The 19,319-nt window shown below is 40.3% G+C and overlaps 1 protein-coding gene across 1 annotated transcript in view; it reads right to left on the bottom strand.

The window, feature by feature from the left end:
• Positions 1-4,090, bottom strand: part of IL1RAPL2 (interleukin 1 receptor accessory protein like 2) — a 663,031-nt gene extending 658,941 nt beyond the window's left edge. The window contains exon 1 of the mRNA XM_055121133.1: positions 4,018-4,090. Coding sequence (XP_054977108.1) covers positions 4,018-4,090 — 73 coding nt within the window. The remainder of the gene's footprint in view (positions 1-4,017) is intronic.
• Between the last annotated feature and the right edge of the window lie 15,229 nt (positions 4,091-19,319).

Raw genomic sequence — 19,319 nt, 5'->3', positions numbered from 1 at the left:
AAGCAAAAAACAGAATCGCTGTTTTATTTTTTTATTGCTTTGCTTTGGGGCTATACCTGACAGTGCTCAGGTTGTGCTCAGGGATGACTTCTGGTGGTGCTTAAGGGCGTGCATGGTGTCGCAGAGATCAAATCAGTGTTGAATTGTGCAAAGCAAGCACCCTACCCGCTGTACACTCCAGTCCACAGATCACTATTTTAAATCATTCACAAAAGATGACTCAAAATGGATTAAAAGCTTGGCTATAAAACCCAATGCCACGAAATACACAGAAGAAAACAAAGTCATACTCTTCCGAATCTCAAGATCAGATTTATTTGGAGTCTCAACAACAAAGGAAAAGGGAATACAAGAAAGAAAAAATAAATAGGACTATTAAAATGCTTCTATATGCTACAGAATCTACCACCAAAACAAAAAAGTCACTAGAAACTAGGAAACTATATTTTTACATTATATACCCGACCTCTTATATCCTAGCTCTTCCCTCTCAGAGAACCTGGAAAGCTACCAAAAGTTTCCTGCCCACACAGGAGAGCCTGACAAGCTCCTCATGGTGTATTCATATGACAAAAACAGTAACAATGATGGATCTCATTCCCCTGACCCTGAAAGAGCCTCCAATGCGGCACCGTTGGGAAGGACGAGTAAAGAGAGGCTGCTAAAATCTCAGGGCTAGGACTAATGGAGACGTTACTAGGCCAATCGAGCAAATCAGTGATCAATAGAATGACAGTAATACAGTGATATAGTGATGTCCAACAAAGGGTTAATACTCAAAATACATATAAAGCTCATAACTCAGCAACAACAACAAAAAACAAGCAGATTAATTTTAAAATGGGCAAAAGACCTCTCTAAACACTTCCTCCGAAAATATATACAGATGTCTATTAGGCACATGAACAGAAGCTTATCATCACTGATAAACAAATAAAATACAAATAAAGACCATGATGAGATGTTACCACACATGTATAAAAATGGCCTATATAAAAGAAATCTTGGAAACGAGAAGTGTTGGAAAGAATGTGGATGAAAAGGAACTCTGGAGCACCACTGCAGGGGGAATATAAACTCATGACACCACTATAGAAAGTGGTACGAGTACGTTCTGATATGAAAAATGATATGGGAATGTATTTTTTAAATGAGCTAATTGATAGCATTCCTATGCATTTATCAAACAGATATGAAAACACAAATTAGAAAGGACATATGTATTCCTTTGTTCATAGCACAATTATTTATAATAGTCAAAATATAGAATTACTCTAATTCCCAATCAATATCTGATGGATAAAGAAGTGGGGTATAGGAGCCAGAGTGATAGTACAGTGTGTAGAGCATTTGCCTTGGATGTGGCTGAACCGTGTTCGATCCCCAGCATCCCACATGGTGCCCTGAGCACTGCCAGGAGTAATTCTTGAGTGCGGAGCCAGGAGAACCCCCTGAGATTTGCCAGGTGTGACCCAAAATGTAAAAAAAAAGTGGGATATATGTGTGTATATACATTATAGTGGAATATTAGTATGTCATTTAAATATGAAGCTGTGCGATTTGGAAAAATGGTCATATCTTATAGAGGAACTGCACTCATTTGTGGAGTGTAGGGTAGCATCACATGAGGCTGACACCCAAGGACGGTAGATACGATGGCCAGGGGGATTGCCCCATAGCTGGAAGACTGCTTCATGAGTGGAGGGGAGAAGGCAGATGGAATAGAGAAAGGATCACTAAGAAAATGATGGCTGGAGGAACCAGTTGGGATGGGAGATGCATGCCGAAAGTAGATAATGGACCAAACATGATGACCTCTCAGTGTCTGTGTTGCAAGTTACAATGCCGAAAAGTAGAGAGAGAGTATGGGGAATATTGTCAGCCATAGAGGCGGGGGAGGGTGGAAAAGGGAAGGTATACCCGGGATATTGGCGGTGGGGAATGTGCACTGGTGGAGGGATGGGTGTTTGATCATTGTGAGATTGTAACCCAATCATGAAAGCTTGTAACTATCTCACGGTGATTCAATAAAATTTAAAAAAAATAAAAAAAAAGAAAAATGGTCATATCTTAATGTAATTATGCTAGTGAAATATGCTAAAAATGCAAGATATTTACAGGATAGTTTCACTCACATATGGAATACAAATAGCCAAACAAATATCCAAAGAAAATGAGTTGGAAAAATAAGAAACTAAAAATGAAAAACCTAAACAACACTAAAATAACTCCTATTGTTTTTATTTTGTTTTGGCACCATATTCCCTATTCTCAGGGTTTACTCTTTGATCTATGTTTAGGAATCCTGGTGGGGTTCAGGGGATCACATGGGGTGCCAGGGATCAAACCCAGGGCGACCGCCTGAAAATCAAGTAAGTGCCCTACACGCTGTAATATTACTTCTGCTCCATAACTGCCAGAGATGGTTAAAAGTATTGTAGTTACCAGAGGGAAAGGGGAAAGTGAGAGGGAAAATGAGGAGAGGGGTCATTTTTGGTGATGGGTGGCACTGGAATTTTTGTTGTGGTGTTGGTTAAAATTATGCAAATGCAGAGATGGGAAATGCTAAAACTCAAAAACATTTTAAACCAATTATAAATTAATGGAAAAGTTTAAGTTGACTTATTGGAACAAAGAAACATAAGGACAATCTTTTTTTTTTTTTGCTTTTTGGGTCACACCTGGCGATGCACAGGGGTTACTCCTGGTGCTACACTCAGGAATTACTCCTGGTGGTGCTCAGGGGCCCATATGGGATGCTGGGATTCGAACCCGGGTCGGCCGCGTGCAAGGCAAACGCCCTACCCGCTGTGCTATCGCTCCAGCTCCAGGACAATCTTTTTTAAAATCTTTAATATTTCTGGTGTTGCCCCCTTTAAGATGCAAGGTGTTTTAGAGTAAACAAATGTGAGTTGGCAAAGTAATTTTAACCTCTGTAACCACTTCTCAATTTAAAAAATCAAACAATTTGAGAATGCATTGATAACCTGGTTTTTTAGTTACCTCTTCCAAAGGATCTACTGTTGCATAATCTATCCCTCTACAATGTTAATATCCTGTTTTGACCCATTAGTGACAGATAATGTTTGATTTTGAAGATAGTCATTAAAATTCATGCTCCTTAGACAATAACCCTAAAAATAATTGAAAAAATTAAACTGCTATATTATTAACTTAATCCTATGAATCTTGAGAAAATATTGAGAATTTTCTTGTGTTCTCTCTTTCAATAATGAGAGGAGTAATTAAGTTAGAGTAGTAAGAAGGCATTGAGAAGATATGTAATAAAGGGGAACTATTTCCAAAAGTTATTCCTTTTGTTATTTTCCTTAATATTAGTGATAAAAGGTTACAGTAAGGGTTATCTCACTGGACTTTAGAGAATTTCCCCAAGAGTACACACAGAATAAGATACCAGTGTTCCATGAAGTATTTTACCACTGAAATTTCATCAGTAGAAACAAATTCCCAGAAGTTAAGACATTTACCATTATAATTTAGAGAACACCACTATTGTATTCCCAGAAGGCAGAATGATTTTGGGGAGCTAGATTGCTATTCTTAGAAAGAAAAACTGAGTGCATGGAAGAGAGAATGACAATGGACATATAGTACATTACTTTTATATGTGTGGCTAGTGAAGCAACCGAAAGGAATATTCTGAGCTAAGGGATCGAGAAAGTCAGGTAGCAAGGCAGCGTTATGGTCTCAATTTTTTTTGGGGGGTTAAAATAGAAGCACTGGAATAAGTGAACATTTTTAAGGCATCACACAAAAAGGCAAGAGAAGGAGAAAGGAACTTGATGGCCAGAAGACATTCTAGGAAGTAATGGCAGCAATGCAAGGTTTGCAGTAATATTCCACAATTTTACAGTTCATGATGAGACTAGATGCAGATTTGGCAAATCAGCTGTAGAAACAAATGTATTGTGTAGCTGACAGTAGTGCATGTTGCTATGGCCAGGCTGTGGATTTTGTAGAACTGCCACATGCAACAATCTACAACAGGAAACCAACCTGCAAGCTTGAGCTCATCAGCACAGTCTTCTAATCCACAGAGTGATCTATCCCTGTTCTGTTCACAACTCATTTGCACCTATTTAAATCAGCCCTGAAGGGCTCAGAGAAAAGTGGTTTGCAGACAGATTGGCCTCTCCCACAGGTGGTTTGATAAATAGGTTTCACTGTGCAGTCACGAATTTGAATAGAAGCACTGCAGGGAAGAAACAGTTTTCCACCAAAACAAGGAAATTCTTCAGTTGGATTGAAGCTTTCTGTAGAGTAAACCCATCCACTAAAAGTGTAAGTGCTTGTGTGCCTCTCCTCTGAGTCCCAATCATTCACTATAGTTATAAATACAGTAGTCATTCTATTCCAAAATATCTCCTATTTCTAAATTTTCCATTTTCTGTTCACTCTTGGGTCTATTGAATAGAAAGTCCAAAATGTAAAAGAATAGTAGTTATTCTTTTGGTTCTCATCTCTATTTACCTGCTTTATATTTCTGTAAGGCTCACAATTATTGCTCGTGTTGATAGAATCATTTTAATATTTGAGCTATCAAAAACAATTATAATGAAACAAAGGAGGCCACTTACTTAAAACACATGTATCAATCTATTTTCTCCTTTCATTCCTATCTTCAAAGTAAATTTTATGTATGCTTAAGAAGTTTGACACTAAGGTACCTCCTGGCACTGCAGAAAGGGCATGTATTATGTATATCAAGGAGCAAGTTGCTGTCCATGCAATTTATTTTTCCTAAAGGAGATTGCTAGATATAAAAACTAATACAATTTCCTGGAAAGTGCCCTGGGTAACCAAAACAAACCTATTTTTCTTTTTATATTTAAATCTAGGACTCCTCCATGAACAGGGAGTACAAATTGTGTCATACACCTATTATGAGAATGAAACACTCTAAAAACTTCTAGAATCATTAAAGAAGATAAAATGCTATAGGAATATATAGTTACATACAGAACTCTCAGTTCTTTCTGTCAGTTTCCCAAATTAGAAATCCTTTTAGGCAAAATTGCTAATACACATAACAAAGTACTCTTCAAATATCTGAAAGTCATTCACTTTGATTTAAATCCTTTGTCTACAATGTACATTCCATACTGGTTTATTATTTGTATGTAATCACTGTCATTGTTACTTTCATCCTGTTGCTCATCAATTTGCTCGAGCGGGCACCAGTAACAAGTCCATCCTGGACTTGTTACTGTTTTTGGCATATCAGATACGCCACGGATAGCTTGTCAGGCTCTGCCATGAGGGCGAGACACTCTCAGTAGCTTGCTGGGCTCTCTGAGAGGAGCAGAGGAATCGAACCCGGGTCAGTCGCTTGCAAGGCAAACGCCCTACCCGCTGTGCTATCGCTCTAGCCCCATGTGTATGCAATTACTAAATTTATTTCTTACAATACCATAGTGTACTTATATGTGTACTGTAAAGAAAAAAATAAAGCTCATAAAGCAGGTTGGTGTTTGAAATTTGACAAAATGTGTGAGAGGTAAAAATAAAATGATTTTCCAGTTATCGTAGCAACAAGTCTATGGATGCAGTATACATTATTGTTACTATAGTTAACAGAGCAGCTATGTCGTATACTTCCAGGTTTCTAGGCAAGTGGGTCTTAAAAGTTCTCATCATAAGAAAAAATTACTCTAGGAGCTGCAGAGATAGTACAGCCATGCCTTGCATGCGGCAGAGACAGGTTCAATTTCTGGTACCACATGAAACTCTGAGCACCGCCAGGAGTGATCTTTGAACACAGAGCCAAGAGTAAGCTCTGATTTCTGCCAGGTGTAGTGCCAAACAAAAAAAGGCAAAAAAAAAAAAAAAAGGCGGGGGGAAACAAAATTGAATAATGTTGACAAGATTTAATATCTGTTATATATTTTACATATTAAACTAATATAATGTTATATGTCAATTACACATCAACAAAAATAAACTTAATTTGGTTTTCTTAGCTGTGTCAGTTATATTGCATCTGTTGTACAAGTCAGCTTTTCAGGCAATAGACAGGGCAATTGTTGGGGGCAATTCATTAAACTGCCACTAGAGGGCGGGCTGTCCAAGTTTTTGTGTAGCGCTTAAGTTTTTTCCCAACAAACCTTTCTAAAACTAATATTCTTACTAATAGACAGCTATTGGTTGTTGGGAAGAGATCGCGCGACACCTAAGGAGATGTGCCATTGTGGGTAATAGAGGGAGCTGAAAGTTGCTCATGTAGCAAATTTTTTAAAACCTTTTGTTCAAACTGTCGAACCATGTTACACACACTGGAGATGGATGACCCAGCAGAGAGAGATGCAAAGGTTTCTACTGGCATTCACGGAGCCCTTAGTATAGAACAGCGAGGCACTACGCTAGGAACTCTGCATGCATTTTCCCTAATTTCATTATTTCACTTCAGTGAGGTGAGGACTCAAATAACACCCTTTTTACTGAAGACAACAGCTTTGAGAGTGCAGTGACTGCTCAAGGTCATTCAGGTTGAAGTGGCAGCTTGAACACCCTACCCAGGTAATCTGGGTTCCAGAGCCTGTTTCTCAATCAATTTGCATTCTTTACACTGCATTTGATCCTGCTTCATGAATCATTATAATACTAAAATCTGCTTTGTACTATCCAAACTGTCATGTTTTGAAAGAGCTCACGCCTATAAAAGTGCCAAGTGATATTATAACCGCAAATACTAACCGCTGACGGAAAAACAGTCATCAAATAACATATGTCAGTTGTTTATCTATGAATTATACATAGCATTTCCTAAGTAACAATTTTTAATATTTTCTGTATGCGATTTAACCTCTAAAGATCAGATGTAAAATTTGTATTCATTTTATAGGATTCACGTTGACTTACTAAATGGTAAGGATCTAAAGACTATCTCCCTATCTCTAATAAATCTTGGAATAGCATCCTGTGCTTAACATTTGTACTTTACTTGTTTGAAGCTAACTGAACATAATTAATTTTTCTCCTTGTTCTTAATATTTAAATAGGAAAGATGAATATCTTTGATTTCTCTCTCAGTCCTACCCAGAAATACACACTTAAGTAAAATTTTATCTTATTTAGGCCACCACAGGGGATTCTTCTATTTTTAAAGGCTCTGGACATAGCCAGCAATATTTAGGGGTTACTCCTGGTGACCTCTCATGAATTACTTCTGTCACTGCTCTGGGGACAGTATGAGATGCTGGGGACTGAATCTGGGTAGGCCGCAGACAATGAAAGCACCCTACCCATTGTGCTATCTCTCAGGCTCAACACTGGATTCATTTTAATCCTAATTGGCAACCTCTAAGCAAACAAAGTGGAAGTCTTTTAGGAGTGGCCTACTCCTATTGCTGAACCCATATGCCTTTGTCCCCAGCTTCTATAAAGCTGTTTCATAATTTTGAAAAGGTATTCTCAGTGGTAAATTTAATTTCTGCAATTTTTACTGCACATCAGTAGCCATTGATAGAGCATATCCCCACTACAGCTCTATAAATACAATAAATGATTATTGCTTCAGCTTTTAAAAAGCATTTCTACATTTTTTATGAATTAGATTATATGCTTTCTTTCACACTTTTACCCCCTACCATTTGTCAATGGGAAAGTCCTGCCTAAATGGAGTTCTTCATCTCATTTCAACCTAGTTATTACACTTAATAATGGGCTGGCAACATCTTCATTTCCCTTTCATTACAGGATCTATGCTATGCTTTGTCAAGATCATTCCTTCGATTTTTATCTGACAAATGAACCCCAATTATTGTGGGTGTGCAGCCATGGGAAGCTTTACAACCAACTCAACTTCTGATTACCTGAGGCCAGATGAGCCTTGCTGGGAATTAGCCACTAGCCAGGAGCTCTTCTTAGATAAACAGATGTTAATTCTAAGGCGTTTGAAGCAAACATGCCTGTGGGAGACAGGATATCAGCAAGCCCACCAATCCCTTTAGCAGGCTTTCTGCTGCTCCTTGAAATACAGGATTTTTGGCAATACATTCATCTGCCATGCCAAGTGTGCTCCACCTCCCCTGTCAGTAGCCATGTAAGCCCTAAACTTTGGGAGTTGTCACTAAATTTACCCTTCCCTGCCCACGGACCTCTCTCTACTCATCACATGATCCCCAAAAGTTTACTCAGTTCTATCCCCACCTCTCTATCTTCATAGATATTAACTTCCAGCATACTTAGACTAGTACTCCATCCTTTGAACACCAGGGGATGTAGCTAGGTTTTTAGAACACTTGTCTTGCATGTGTAAGTGCCTGGGATTAGTCTCTGGGCCTGCACAAACAGAACAAAACCAAAACCCTAAATGATAACTCTTGAAATTATCATCCAAACTGTCTATTTTGCTGTGATCTTTATTTATTTATTTATTGGCTTTTGGGGTCATACCCTGTGATGCGCAGGGGTTTCTCCTGGCTTTGGACTCAGGAATTACTCCTGGCGATACTCAGGGGACCATGTGGGATGCCGTGGATGAAACCCGGGTTGTCCACGTGCAATGAAAACACCCTACCTGCTGTACTAATCCTCCATTCTCTCTATATGAGCTTTAAATTTGTACTGGAATAATCTCCTGAAGTGTATGTAGCAAGTCACTTTATTGCTCAAAACCGTCAGTGCTTTGCCTTGTGTAAATACCTAAGTCTAACTGTCCAGGTTCAACTGAACCTTGCCTGCATTTTCTGCCCCAGTCCCAGTCCTTAACAAATCCTACAGTCAATGCTCACTATTCCTTGAGGATCCATTCACTTTTCGGCCTCTGTTCTTCTGGTCCCTTTCACTTGAATACTCTTTGTCTCTGTACCTATCTATTGAGATTCTACACATCCTCCATGACCCAGTTTCAAATGTCACTTTCACGAAACTGTACATTACAGAATCTTGTGATTTCTTTCCTGTGTGGCACTCTTATCTTGTACTTGGTCACCCACACATATCGTTCTCAACTAGATCTGATCTTCATTTAATTTATTTTCTCAGGATCAGGTTTAGTTCATCGCATATAATGGGCAGTCATTTAAAACTATTTTTAATATTTTTTAAATTTTATTATTTTATTAATGAGTCACGGTGAGGGTACAGTTACAGAGTTTCGTGCCTCTGTTAGTTATACAATACTCAAATACTCATCCCTTCACCAATGCCCATTCTCCTCCACCAATGGCCCCAGTGTCCCTCTCCCCTCCCCATGCTGTCCCCCACCCCACCCCACCCCCCAGTGACAGGGAATACCTTTTTGTTCTCTCTCTCCTTTTGGATGTTATGGTTTGCAATGGAGATGGTGGCTATCATGTTCAGTCTATAGTCTGCTTTCAACTTGCCTCTCCTATCCTGAGTGGATCCTCCACTACACTTTGGTTGGTGTTTCCTTCTCTATCTGAGCTGCCCTCTTCCCCAACATGTGAGGGCAGCTTCCAAGCCGTGGAACAAGCCTCCTGGTACTTATTGATACTATTCTTGGGTGTTAGTTTCCCATTCTATTGTTTTATATTCCACAGATGAGCGTAATCTTTCTGTGTCTGTCTCTTTCTTTTTGACTCATTTCACTTAGCATGATACTTTCCATGTTGATCTACTTATATGCAAAGTTTATGACTTCATCCTTTCTGACAGCTGCATAGTATTCCATTGTGTAGATGTACCAAAGTTTCTTTAACCAGTCACCTGTTCTTGGGCATTCGGGTATTTTCCAAATTCTGGTTATTGTAAACAGTGCTGTGATGAACATGCAGGTGCAGATGTCATTTCAACTATACTTTTTTGTCTCTCCAGGATATATTCCCAGATGTTGTATTGCTGGGTCAAATGGGAGCTCAATTTCTAATTTTTTGAGAAGTAACCATATTGTTTTCCAAAAGGGCTGAACCAGTGGGCATTCCCAGATGGATAGTAGGTTATAAGATATCGCATGGCCACAAAGCAGCTGCGCGCTTCTGGGAGCTTGCTTTTAAGTCTCTGGATGTTGGCTGTTGATGGGATTACACACACCTTGGTTCCTCTGCCGGTACCGTCATGCGTGAGGCCTGTCCGAATGCGTGAAAAGGGGCCTTGAGCATGGCTGTGGCTAGGTGCCGGTGGTCTTCGGCTCCCGGGAGCTCTGCTCGAGGCGGGGAGGGAAGCTGGAGCCCAGCCACTCTTAGGTGCCCTGGAAAGACAGCCAGGTGTGCGGGCAAGAGACTCTCTGCATCACTCTCTTCTGGGAGCTTGCTTTTAAGTCTCTGGATGTTGGCCGTGGATGGGATTACAAACACCTGGGTTCCTCTGCCAGTACCTTCATGTGTGAGGCCTGTCCGAATGTGTGGAGAGGGGCCTTGAGCATGGCTGTGTCTAGGCTCTGGAGGTCTTCGGTCGTGGAATCTCAGGGCGGGGAGGGAAGCTGGACCCCACCCCCCCTCGAGGCCCTGGGGAAGACAGCCAGGTGTTCAGGCAAGAGAGTCTCACCCAGGTCACACCCAGGGACTGTCCCTGGCACTGAGTAATCCCACCAATGTCTATCATCCAGAGACTTAAAACCAAGCTTTCGGAAGAGAGCAACGCAGGGAATCTCTTGCCCGAGCACCTCGCTGTCTTCCCTGGGGCCCCTCGGAGGGGTGGGTTCCAGCTTCCCTGTCCACCCTGAGCAGAGCTCCCGCGGAAGAAGACCTCTGGAGCCTAGCCACAGCTATGCTCAAGGCCCCTCTCTACACGGTCAGATGAGCCTCATACATGAAGGTACCAGCAGAGGAACCCAGGTATCTGGGACCCACGGCTGAGACTTCCAAGCCTGCTCAGATTGGGACTGGGCCTCTTCTGCCCAGATTTCCATTTTCCAGTAGCTAGGCGGTAACACCCAGGGACTGCACCTGGCACCCTTTAATCCCACCAACGGCCAACATCCAAAGACTTAAAACCAAGTTTCTGGAAGCTCGACATCTTATAGCCTACTTCTCCCTCTGGGAGAATCTGGCAAGCTACCGAGAGTTTCCTGCCCACATGGGAGAGCCTCGCAAACTCCCCATGGCATATTCATATGCCAAAAACAGTAATAATACTGGGTCTCATTCCCCTGATCCTGAAAGAGCCTCCAATGCGGCACCATTGGAAAGGACGAGTAAAGAGAGGCTTCTAATATCTCAGGGCAAGGACAAATGGAGACGTTACTGAGACCACTCGAGAAATTCGACGATCAATAGGATGATGATGATGATGATGATGATGATGATGTTCATATTAAAGTTAAGACATTCAATAATTTTTTCAAGTTTGGGATTTTGGGATATAGTTAAACCATATAATGTACAAATTTCATTTCAGGCAAATGAGGGGAAAATATAAATATTTAACATGATTGATACCATGTTTTCTTACTAATTAATATAACAATACAGAATAATATACACATAAGTGTATATATTTCATATTATTGTACACAGTAACAATAAGTCTCACAATGAGAGACGTTACTGGTGCCCGCTCAAACAAAATCGGTAAGCAACGAGATGACAGTGACAGTGATAGTGATATGTTATACATGTGGCATTATAACAACTGATTGTCATGAAAATATATTTATAGTTTGTAAGAAATAAATCTATTCTATTACAGATTTTATAAGACACATAGTTTATAAATCTGCATATATTTAGGTTTTTAATTTGTACAGCTATAACATTATATTTTTAATGAATAAAAATTGTGATAGCTACATATGTTTATAACTAAATGAACTATAAAAGGTAGAATAAATGCTGATTTTATGAATAAAAATGTTAAATATTTATAATTTCATTATTTATCCCAATATATATCTTCTTCTGAGGCACACTTTCTAGTGCTTAGGGGCACTTGTTATTTCTGCAATCACGAGTCACTCCTGTAAAACATTTTTAAAAAATTTAAAAATCATTCGCATTGATGCTTGGGAGGACTATATGGTCCTAAGGAATTAAACCTGGGGCCTCCTGCATTTAAAGAATATGTCTAGATGATTTCGCTATCTCTTGGGATGAGACTAGGACTATGGCCCTAAAGAAAACTATATAGCAAGAGCATAGATTCAACAACACCGAAGACATGAAAGCTAAGCTGCAACCTCCACTCTCGGAAATGCGCCTGTAAATGTGGCAGATGAGGCTTGTGTGGGAGGGATTACAGAACACTGGTGAAGGAAAATTGACACTGCTGATGGGATTAGTATTGAAACATTGCATGCCTGAAGCTCAATTATCAATATCTTTGTAAATCACATTTAAGTAAACAAATTTATTCTTTAAAAAATTAAAAGCGGAATCATAAATCATGTCATGAACGACCTGCAGCACCATCTAAACTCATTTACTTTACTGGCCATGATTCAGAGACTCATAAATAAATCTCAGAAGAGATCAACAAGTTGCACAGATTCTTGTAGACCCGGTGCAAGGCTGAGTTCTCTGGTACATATCAGAGAGGGCAGGTGAACCCATTACCTGTCCAAACAGAAGCCCTGCACTGAAAAATTTCCACACTTCTCAATTACAGCCATGTTCCTGGCTGAATTCTACTGCTTGGGATGAGCATCATACAGAAATTAATGTGTTGAAAACTTATGTACGCAGGTTTTGTGACTGAAATCTGTAATCTTTCATGGACCTGAGCTGGGTTACCCTCACCCCATCTCCCTTTACTTCTGGAAACCCTGACAGTCACACAGGAGCCCCAAATCTGCCACCGAGTAAAAATTTAACACCAGTCGTATCATCCCATTAAAATACTTGGACTTCCTAGAGCATGTGACCATGTGACACCTACAACACAGATAAACCAGGAGTAGCACAACAGATTGGATGGGATGTAATATAGAAGGCATGCAATCTTGCAACAAAGTATCAACATGGAAGGTTTAACCTGTGACAACATATTAGTCATCTCTTATACAGGGTTGAATGGGGTTTAATGGCCCCATGGTGAGATACAACAATTTTCACTAACTTTCTTCTGAGGAAACAGTTTTTGATCATTCCTGTAGCAGATTATAACAAGCAATCTAAAATAGATTATTAAGGGCCTGCTATGGGGACAAGCTTAAGGGGTTCTGGGGAAATTGGAGATAATGGTGGTGGGAAGTTGCAATGGTAAGATTAGTGTTGGAATATTGAATGTTTATTACAAATCATCATGAACAACTTTGTAAACCACAGTGTTTATATAAAATGTAAGCGGAAAATATTTTTTAAAAAAGATAATTTGAGTTTCTCAAGAGCCTTAAATATAAGCTTTCAGTTTGATGGTGAGAAGAAACTCAACTTACGGTGCAATGTTCAAAAAATTCAAAATTTTCATTGTGCCTGTCCTCTGTGCTCCTGTCTCCCCTCTCCTATGTCCTTTGCCCCCACCCCCAGCCCCATGTTCACGGCCACACCATGCTGTGAATGGCAGTCCTCACCGTGCCGGACTCAGAAAGCAGGACAAGCTGCAATGCTTTTTGTGCATTGGTAGTTGTATTTGGAAACAAGAAAGCATACTCCAATGATTATTTGTTTAGAGTATAATAAATGTAAATTTTGCCTTGGAAAAAAAGGGTGAATCATCTGGTATGGAATATCACAATGTCAGTGCCATAGATGTGGCTTAGATGGTTCCTGATAAACTAGATAATCTAGGCCTTGATGTATCAGGACACCAGAAGATAATCATCATAGCATCCTCTCCCCTGTTTTAATGTCCAACATGCTTAGAATATGCAAAAGAAATGTTCATCCATCCATATTTGTTAAAAAGCTATAAAAGGGGAAGTTCTCTGCCTTTCTCTGGATTTCTCTGGAATTCTTCTAAGGAGGCCCTTACCATAATCTGGGAGCTCCCGTGCATTCCTTTACCTTCCCTTATATAACGTCTTAACTGACTTGGGGATGGAGATAAAATTACACATTTAAACACCAGTTACATAAAATTATAACAATCTTAAAAGGGGAGAGTAAAGCCAGAAGAGCTGAAAACTGCTGCTAGTTGGTAAATATCTCATTAGTTGTCAACACAAATTGGTCCGTGTGGGGACTTTTTCAAATAGTTCATAAAAACCAGCAGAGCTTCTCTCTCCTTCCAGTCTTTGTAATGACTGTGCTCAATTGCCTCATATACCCACATGATTCACTAGTGGCCAGCCTCCTTCATTTAATTGTTCAAATTAGTGAAGGAGAGAAGATCTATTGATTCCAGGAATTTAGCAAAAATATCAGTAGCTTGAAAACTTCCTCTGACTCCCCTCACCACTGGTGGCATCTCCCAGGCCTAAGGAATTCCCTTGTATCCGGGCTTCTGCCCACCCCAGACCCCAACTCCCACCCATTCTGAAAGTATGCCCTATCCATACTCGTTCACAAAGTGCTAAGTGCATGCATTCCACACCTTATACCCCAGACTCATCCTGCAGTGGAAAAGCCATTTCTCTTATCTCGCTTCTAGCAGCAGTGCCAGATGGCCTACATGTCACTGAAGAGAAAATGTATATGCTACGGTTACATCCAGCACTATTCCACAGCCACTTCAGAAGGAAGCATGTTGGTAATAGTGTGTAGAGAGGTGCCAAGGGTTAAGGGAAAGTTAGAGGCACGGGTTGACAGTTAAAAGCCCCAAGCCCATGCTGGAGTTCTGGGAAGTTGTGTGTGTGCATGTGTGTGTGCGTGCGTTGGGAAGGGGAGGATGGTGAATTACTAAGATGCATAGCACAGCAAAAGATTGCCCAGATAGTACCCATCTAGCCAAAGTGGTTCACAAGAGGGCACTACTATAATAATAATGGAAAATAATCCATATGTAGAACCAGAATTCCTAGCCAGAAAATGACCATTTTTCCTGATAAGACGTGAATCTGCCTAGTGCCATTCATGCTGTCATCTGATTCACTACCGCGGATGCTCGCATGAACTTTTCCATTCATGAAATTTATTAAGGTTAAAGGCCCTTCCAGGCTCCTCCCATCCAGGTATCGGCACATGTCAGGGCTCCTTCCCGGAGCTGCGATTCTAACCAGACCCTAGCAAAGCTGGTTTTCATCCTTGGTCTGCTGGGGACGGGAATTGAGGCACATGGTGCTCGCACCCCAAGCTGCAACGTTCCGGGCACCCTCTGCTCATCCCATCCAGGTATTGGCCCTTGTCAGGGCTCCTTCCAGGAGCAGTGGTCATGAGTTATTCTCCCTCCTCCGATAAGAACCATAAATGGATCCACTTTTATGAAAATTTCATGATTCCATCTTTTCTAGCAGCTGCATAGTATTCCATTGTGTAGACGTACCAAAGTTTCTTTAAGCAGTCATCTGTTTTTGGGCACTCTGTTTTTTTTCCAGATTTTGGCTATAGTAAACAGTGCTGCAATGAACATACAAATGCAGATGTATGAAATACATATAGTAGAAATGTCTACTAAACCTTGGTGCATCTCCAGGATATATTCCCAGGAGTGGTATTGCTGGGTCAAATGGAAGTATCATGTTAAGTGAAATGAGTCAGGAAGAGAGAGACAGACAGAAATCTTGCACTCATCTGTGTAATATAAAGTAATAGAATGGTAGACTAACACCCAAGAGTAGTAGAGATAAGTACCAGGAGGTCTGCTCCACAGCTTAGGAACTGGCCTCACATGCTGGGGGAAAAGGCAGCTGAGATAGAAAAGGGAACTCTATGTGGAGGGTGTTGGGAGGACCCATTTGGGTTGCAAGAAGCATGCTGAAAGTAGACTAGAGACCGAGCATGGTGGCCACTCAATACTTCTTTTGCAAACTGCATCATCCAAAAGATAAGAGAACAAGGGGGAATGCCCTGCCACAGAGGCAGGGTGGGGCTGTGGGGGATGGGTTGGGGGTGTTGGGAGGGATACTGGTATCATTGGTGGAGCAGAATGGGCACTGGTCCAGGGATGGGTAAACAATCGCTGTGTGACTGAAATGCAAACACGAAAGTTCATAAGCTTATAATTGTACCTCATGGTGATTCACTAATAAAAAAAGAACCATAAGTTACCCTCTTAGTTGGAACTTCCACCAGGTTGTACAGATCCCTTTATCAATAGGAAATGACCTTCACTGTCTCTTGTGGCCTTCTGCAGTCTGTAATCAACGTGGTCTGATATTAGGATGGCTACCCCAATTTTTTTTTATGGGAGTTGTTCGCCTGTAGGATTGTTTTCCAGTCTTTGACTTTTAGCCTTGTGTTTGCTCTAACTGTTGAGATGTGTTTCTTGCAGGCAGGAGAATGTTGGGTTCAATTTTTTTTTTCAAAACGCATGCTTTTATTCAACGTAACGGTACAACTTCACATGAAAGATCAAAAGCAGTCAAAAGATGGTTATAAATCAGCTCTGCCTCTCTACTTCATAGGGTCATTGTGAGCCAGGAGATGCGAATTGGGAATGCTGGGAATATGTACACTTTCATGCAGGTGACCGTCTTCCCGTCGCATCCCTTGGGAATTGATCCACAGGGCAGCGTGAACACCCTTGCCGGGCGCCTTCTTTCCTTCTCTGCCCTCGCATCCGTAGTTTTATGACATCGAACTCGATCATCATTACAGTCTCCTGAAATGTGATTTCCCTTTTCTTCAGGCTTGTCACATGCGCTGCCCGTGTTGCTAAGCGGTCGATGGGAAGGGCATGTGCTCTTATGATACACTTCAGGGGCACCTTGGCGAGTGTCGGAATGACTTTGTCTGTGACCTTTGGTGCTTGTGTCCCGCTGTTCCGAGAGTGTCCCCAATGCCATTGGCCTAATGCGTTATTAAGTGAAAGCCTAAAGCAGGGAAGAGAGAACTGACCCAAAGATAGGACAGGATGCGGAGAGAGGAGGCGGCCTGGAGGACACACGACATGATTTCATCCTCCAGCTCACCATCTTGAATGACGTCAGGGAATCACCTTCTCTCTGTGGCCCTCCATGTCCTCCTCTCCGGAGGATGGATATCAAGTCTGTCCAGGTTCCCTGTCACCTGTCTCGGTTCAGGTAATGGGCATGGAATGCGAGTGTTTCTGGTGATGAGTTTGAGGGCCAGTTTGCCATAAAACTACCCACAGAAGCCTCTGTCTTGTGTGGGTCAGTAGCTGCCTGGTTGCTTTCACCCGGCAGTGACCACAGACCTACAGACTGCACATTCTCTTTTGAAGAAAAACTAGGCACTAAAGCGCCCTATTGCTTTGGTTTCTCAAAAGGCATCTTGTAGAGATTTCCACATTTCCATGTACGTATTTCCCGAAAGTAGATTTCAGAAAAATCGCACATTTGGCACCCTGATGTGTCTTGTTTGATTTTTTTTTCTATTTTCATTTTATTTTATTTTTTTTCCTTTTTATTTATTTATTTATTTATTTTTTTATAATTTATTTATTTTTAATTAGAGAATCACCGTGAGGGTACAGTTACAGATTTATACACTTTTGTGCTTATACTTGGGTTCAATTTTCTAATCCATCCTGCCATCCTGTCACTCTGTGTCTTTAAATTGGTGCATTTAGCCCATTGATGTTGTCAATCATTGTAAGTAAATTCCTTTGTCTACAAACTATAGACAGCATCTTTAGATTTTTGTAGGTACTGTCATTTCAGCTTTAAATTCCCAGTATCTGAGTAGTGATATGACCTGCTATTTTACACATATCTTATTATTTCTTTGTAGGGGCTACTGTTTGTGATCTATTTTTCTAACTCTTTCTATGATCCTGAAATAGCATTTCAGTGTACAAGCAGGTGTAGGTATAGTTACTCCCATTTAAATATTAGTTTTGTTGTGGATGTATTTTGAGACTGAATTGTGAGGCTTCCTTTTGTGGAGTATAGAATAACATCACATGAGGCTGACACCCAAAGACAGTAGATACAAGGGGCAGGAGGGTCTTCCCATAGCTGGAAGCCTGCTTCATGAACAGAGGGCAGAAGGCAGATAGAATACAAAAGGGATCACTAAGAAAATGATGGCTGGAAGAATCAGTTGGAATGGGAGATGTGTGTTGAATGTAGATTACGGACCAAACATGATGACCTCTCAGTGTACGTGGAATAGTTGTGTATATGTTGCAAGCATAATGTCCCAAAGTAGAGAGAGAGTATGGGGATTATTGTCTGCCATGGAGGCAGGGGGAGGGTGGGAATGGGGGAGTATACCGGGGATATCGGTGGTGAGGAATGTGCACTGGTAGAGGGATGGGTGTTTGATCATTGTGTGATTGTAACCCAAACATGAAAGCTTGTAACTATTCCACAGTGACTCAATAAAATGAAAAATAAATTAAAAAATAAAGGCCATTCCATAATGTTACTTTGTAAATTTAGGCTAAAATTCGAGGAAGAGATAGCACAGCGGGTAGGGCGTTTGCCTTGCACACAGCCAGCCCAGGCTCGATTCCCAGCATCCCAAATGTTCCCCTGAGCACCGCCAGGAGTAATTCCTGAGTGTAAAAGCCAGGAGTAACCTCTGTGCATTACCGAGTGTGACCCAAAAAGCACAATAAATAAATAAATAAAATTATAGGATTGATACGTGTCACCATAACTGGGTTCTTGTGAAGAAAGGAAAACAGTAATAGTATATCCATAGTAATAGTTTAAAATTATTGTTATAGGGACTGGAGCAATAGTAAAGAGGATAAGAAGCTTGTTTTTGCATGTGGCTGATCTGGGTTCAATCAGTAACATCCCATATGACCCCCAGGGCTGCCAAGGTGTGATTCCTGAGCAAAGATGCAGAATAACTCCTGTACATCTCGAGACCCAAAAGCCAAAAAGAAAATTTATTCTTGTTGTAATTTTAGTTAATCAGGAAGCAGTGCTAGGAAAGCTTGTGTTCACTACTTTATCTTTTGTTACCTGAGGATAATTACCATGCATCATCATTATTATTTGTATTTTCATATTATTATTTATTTTATTTTTATAGTAACAATTACTTTAAGATCATGAATAATTATGTCACTGATTTTCAGATTGTTATTAATCATAATTACAATGAATAACACAATCATAATACTAATTATTATGTATGCTATATAATTTTAACTGTAAATAATATGCACTTTAATAATTTTACTAATAAGATTAATAATAAATCAATTATCTACTGTTAATAAATCCAGTTAGCTGACCTTTAAATTATATTACAATCAGTGTAACTTAAATATTAATAAAGCTATTATTTGCATTTTCTTCATATAGAGAGACAAACTATTGTAACTATAACACTTGGCAATGATCACGTGGTCTTTAATTCTCTGGAAAATGGCATAAGTATATCATATATTTATCAATGTTGTAGTGGTGGTTGTTATTATGATTATCACTGTTATTTTAACAT

The sequence above is a fragment of the Sorex araneus genome, chromosome X (genome assembly GCF_027595985.1).
Source record: "Sorex araneus isolate mSorAra2 chromosome X, mSorAra2.pri, whole genome shotgun sequence".
In the NCBI taxonomy this organism is placed as follows: domain Eukaryota; kingdom Metazoa; phylum Chordata; class Mammalia; order Eulipotyphla; family Soricidae; genus Sorex; species Sorex araneus.
The sequence above is the reverse complement of the archived record's forward strand: the minus strand, read 5'-3'. Positions and strand labels throughout refer to the sequence as shown.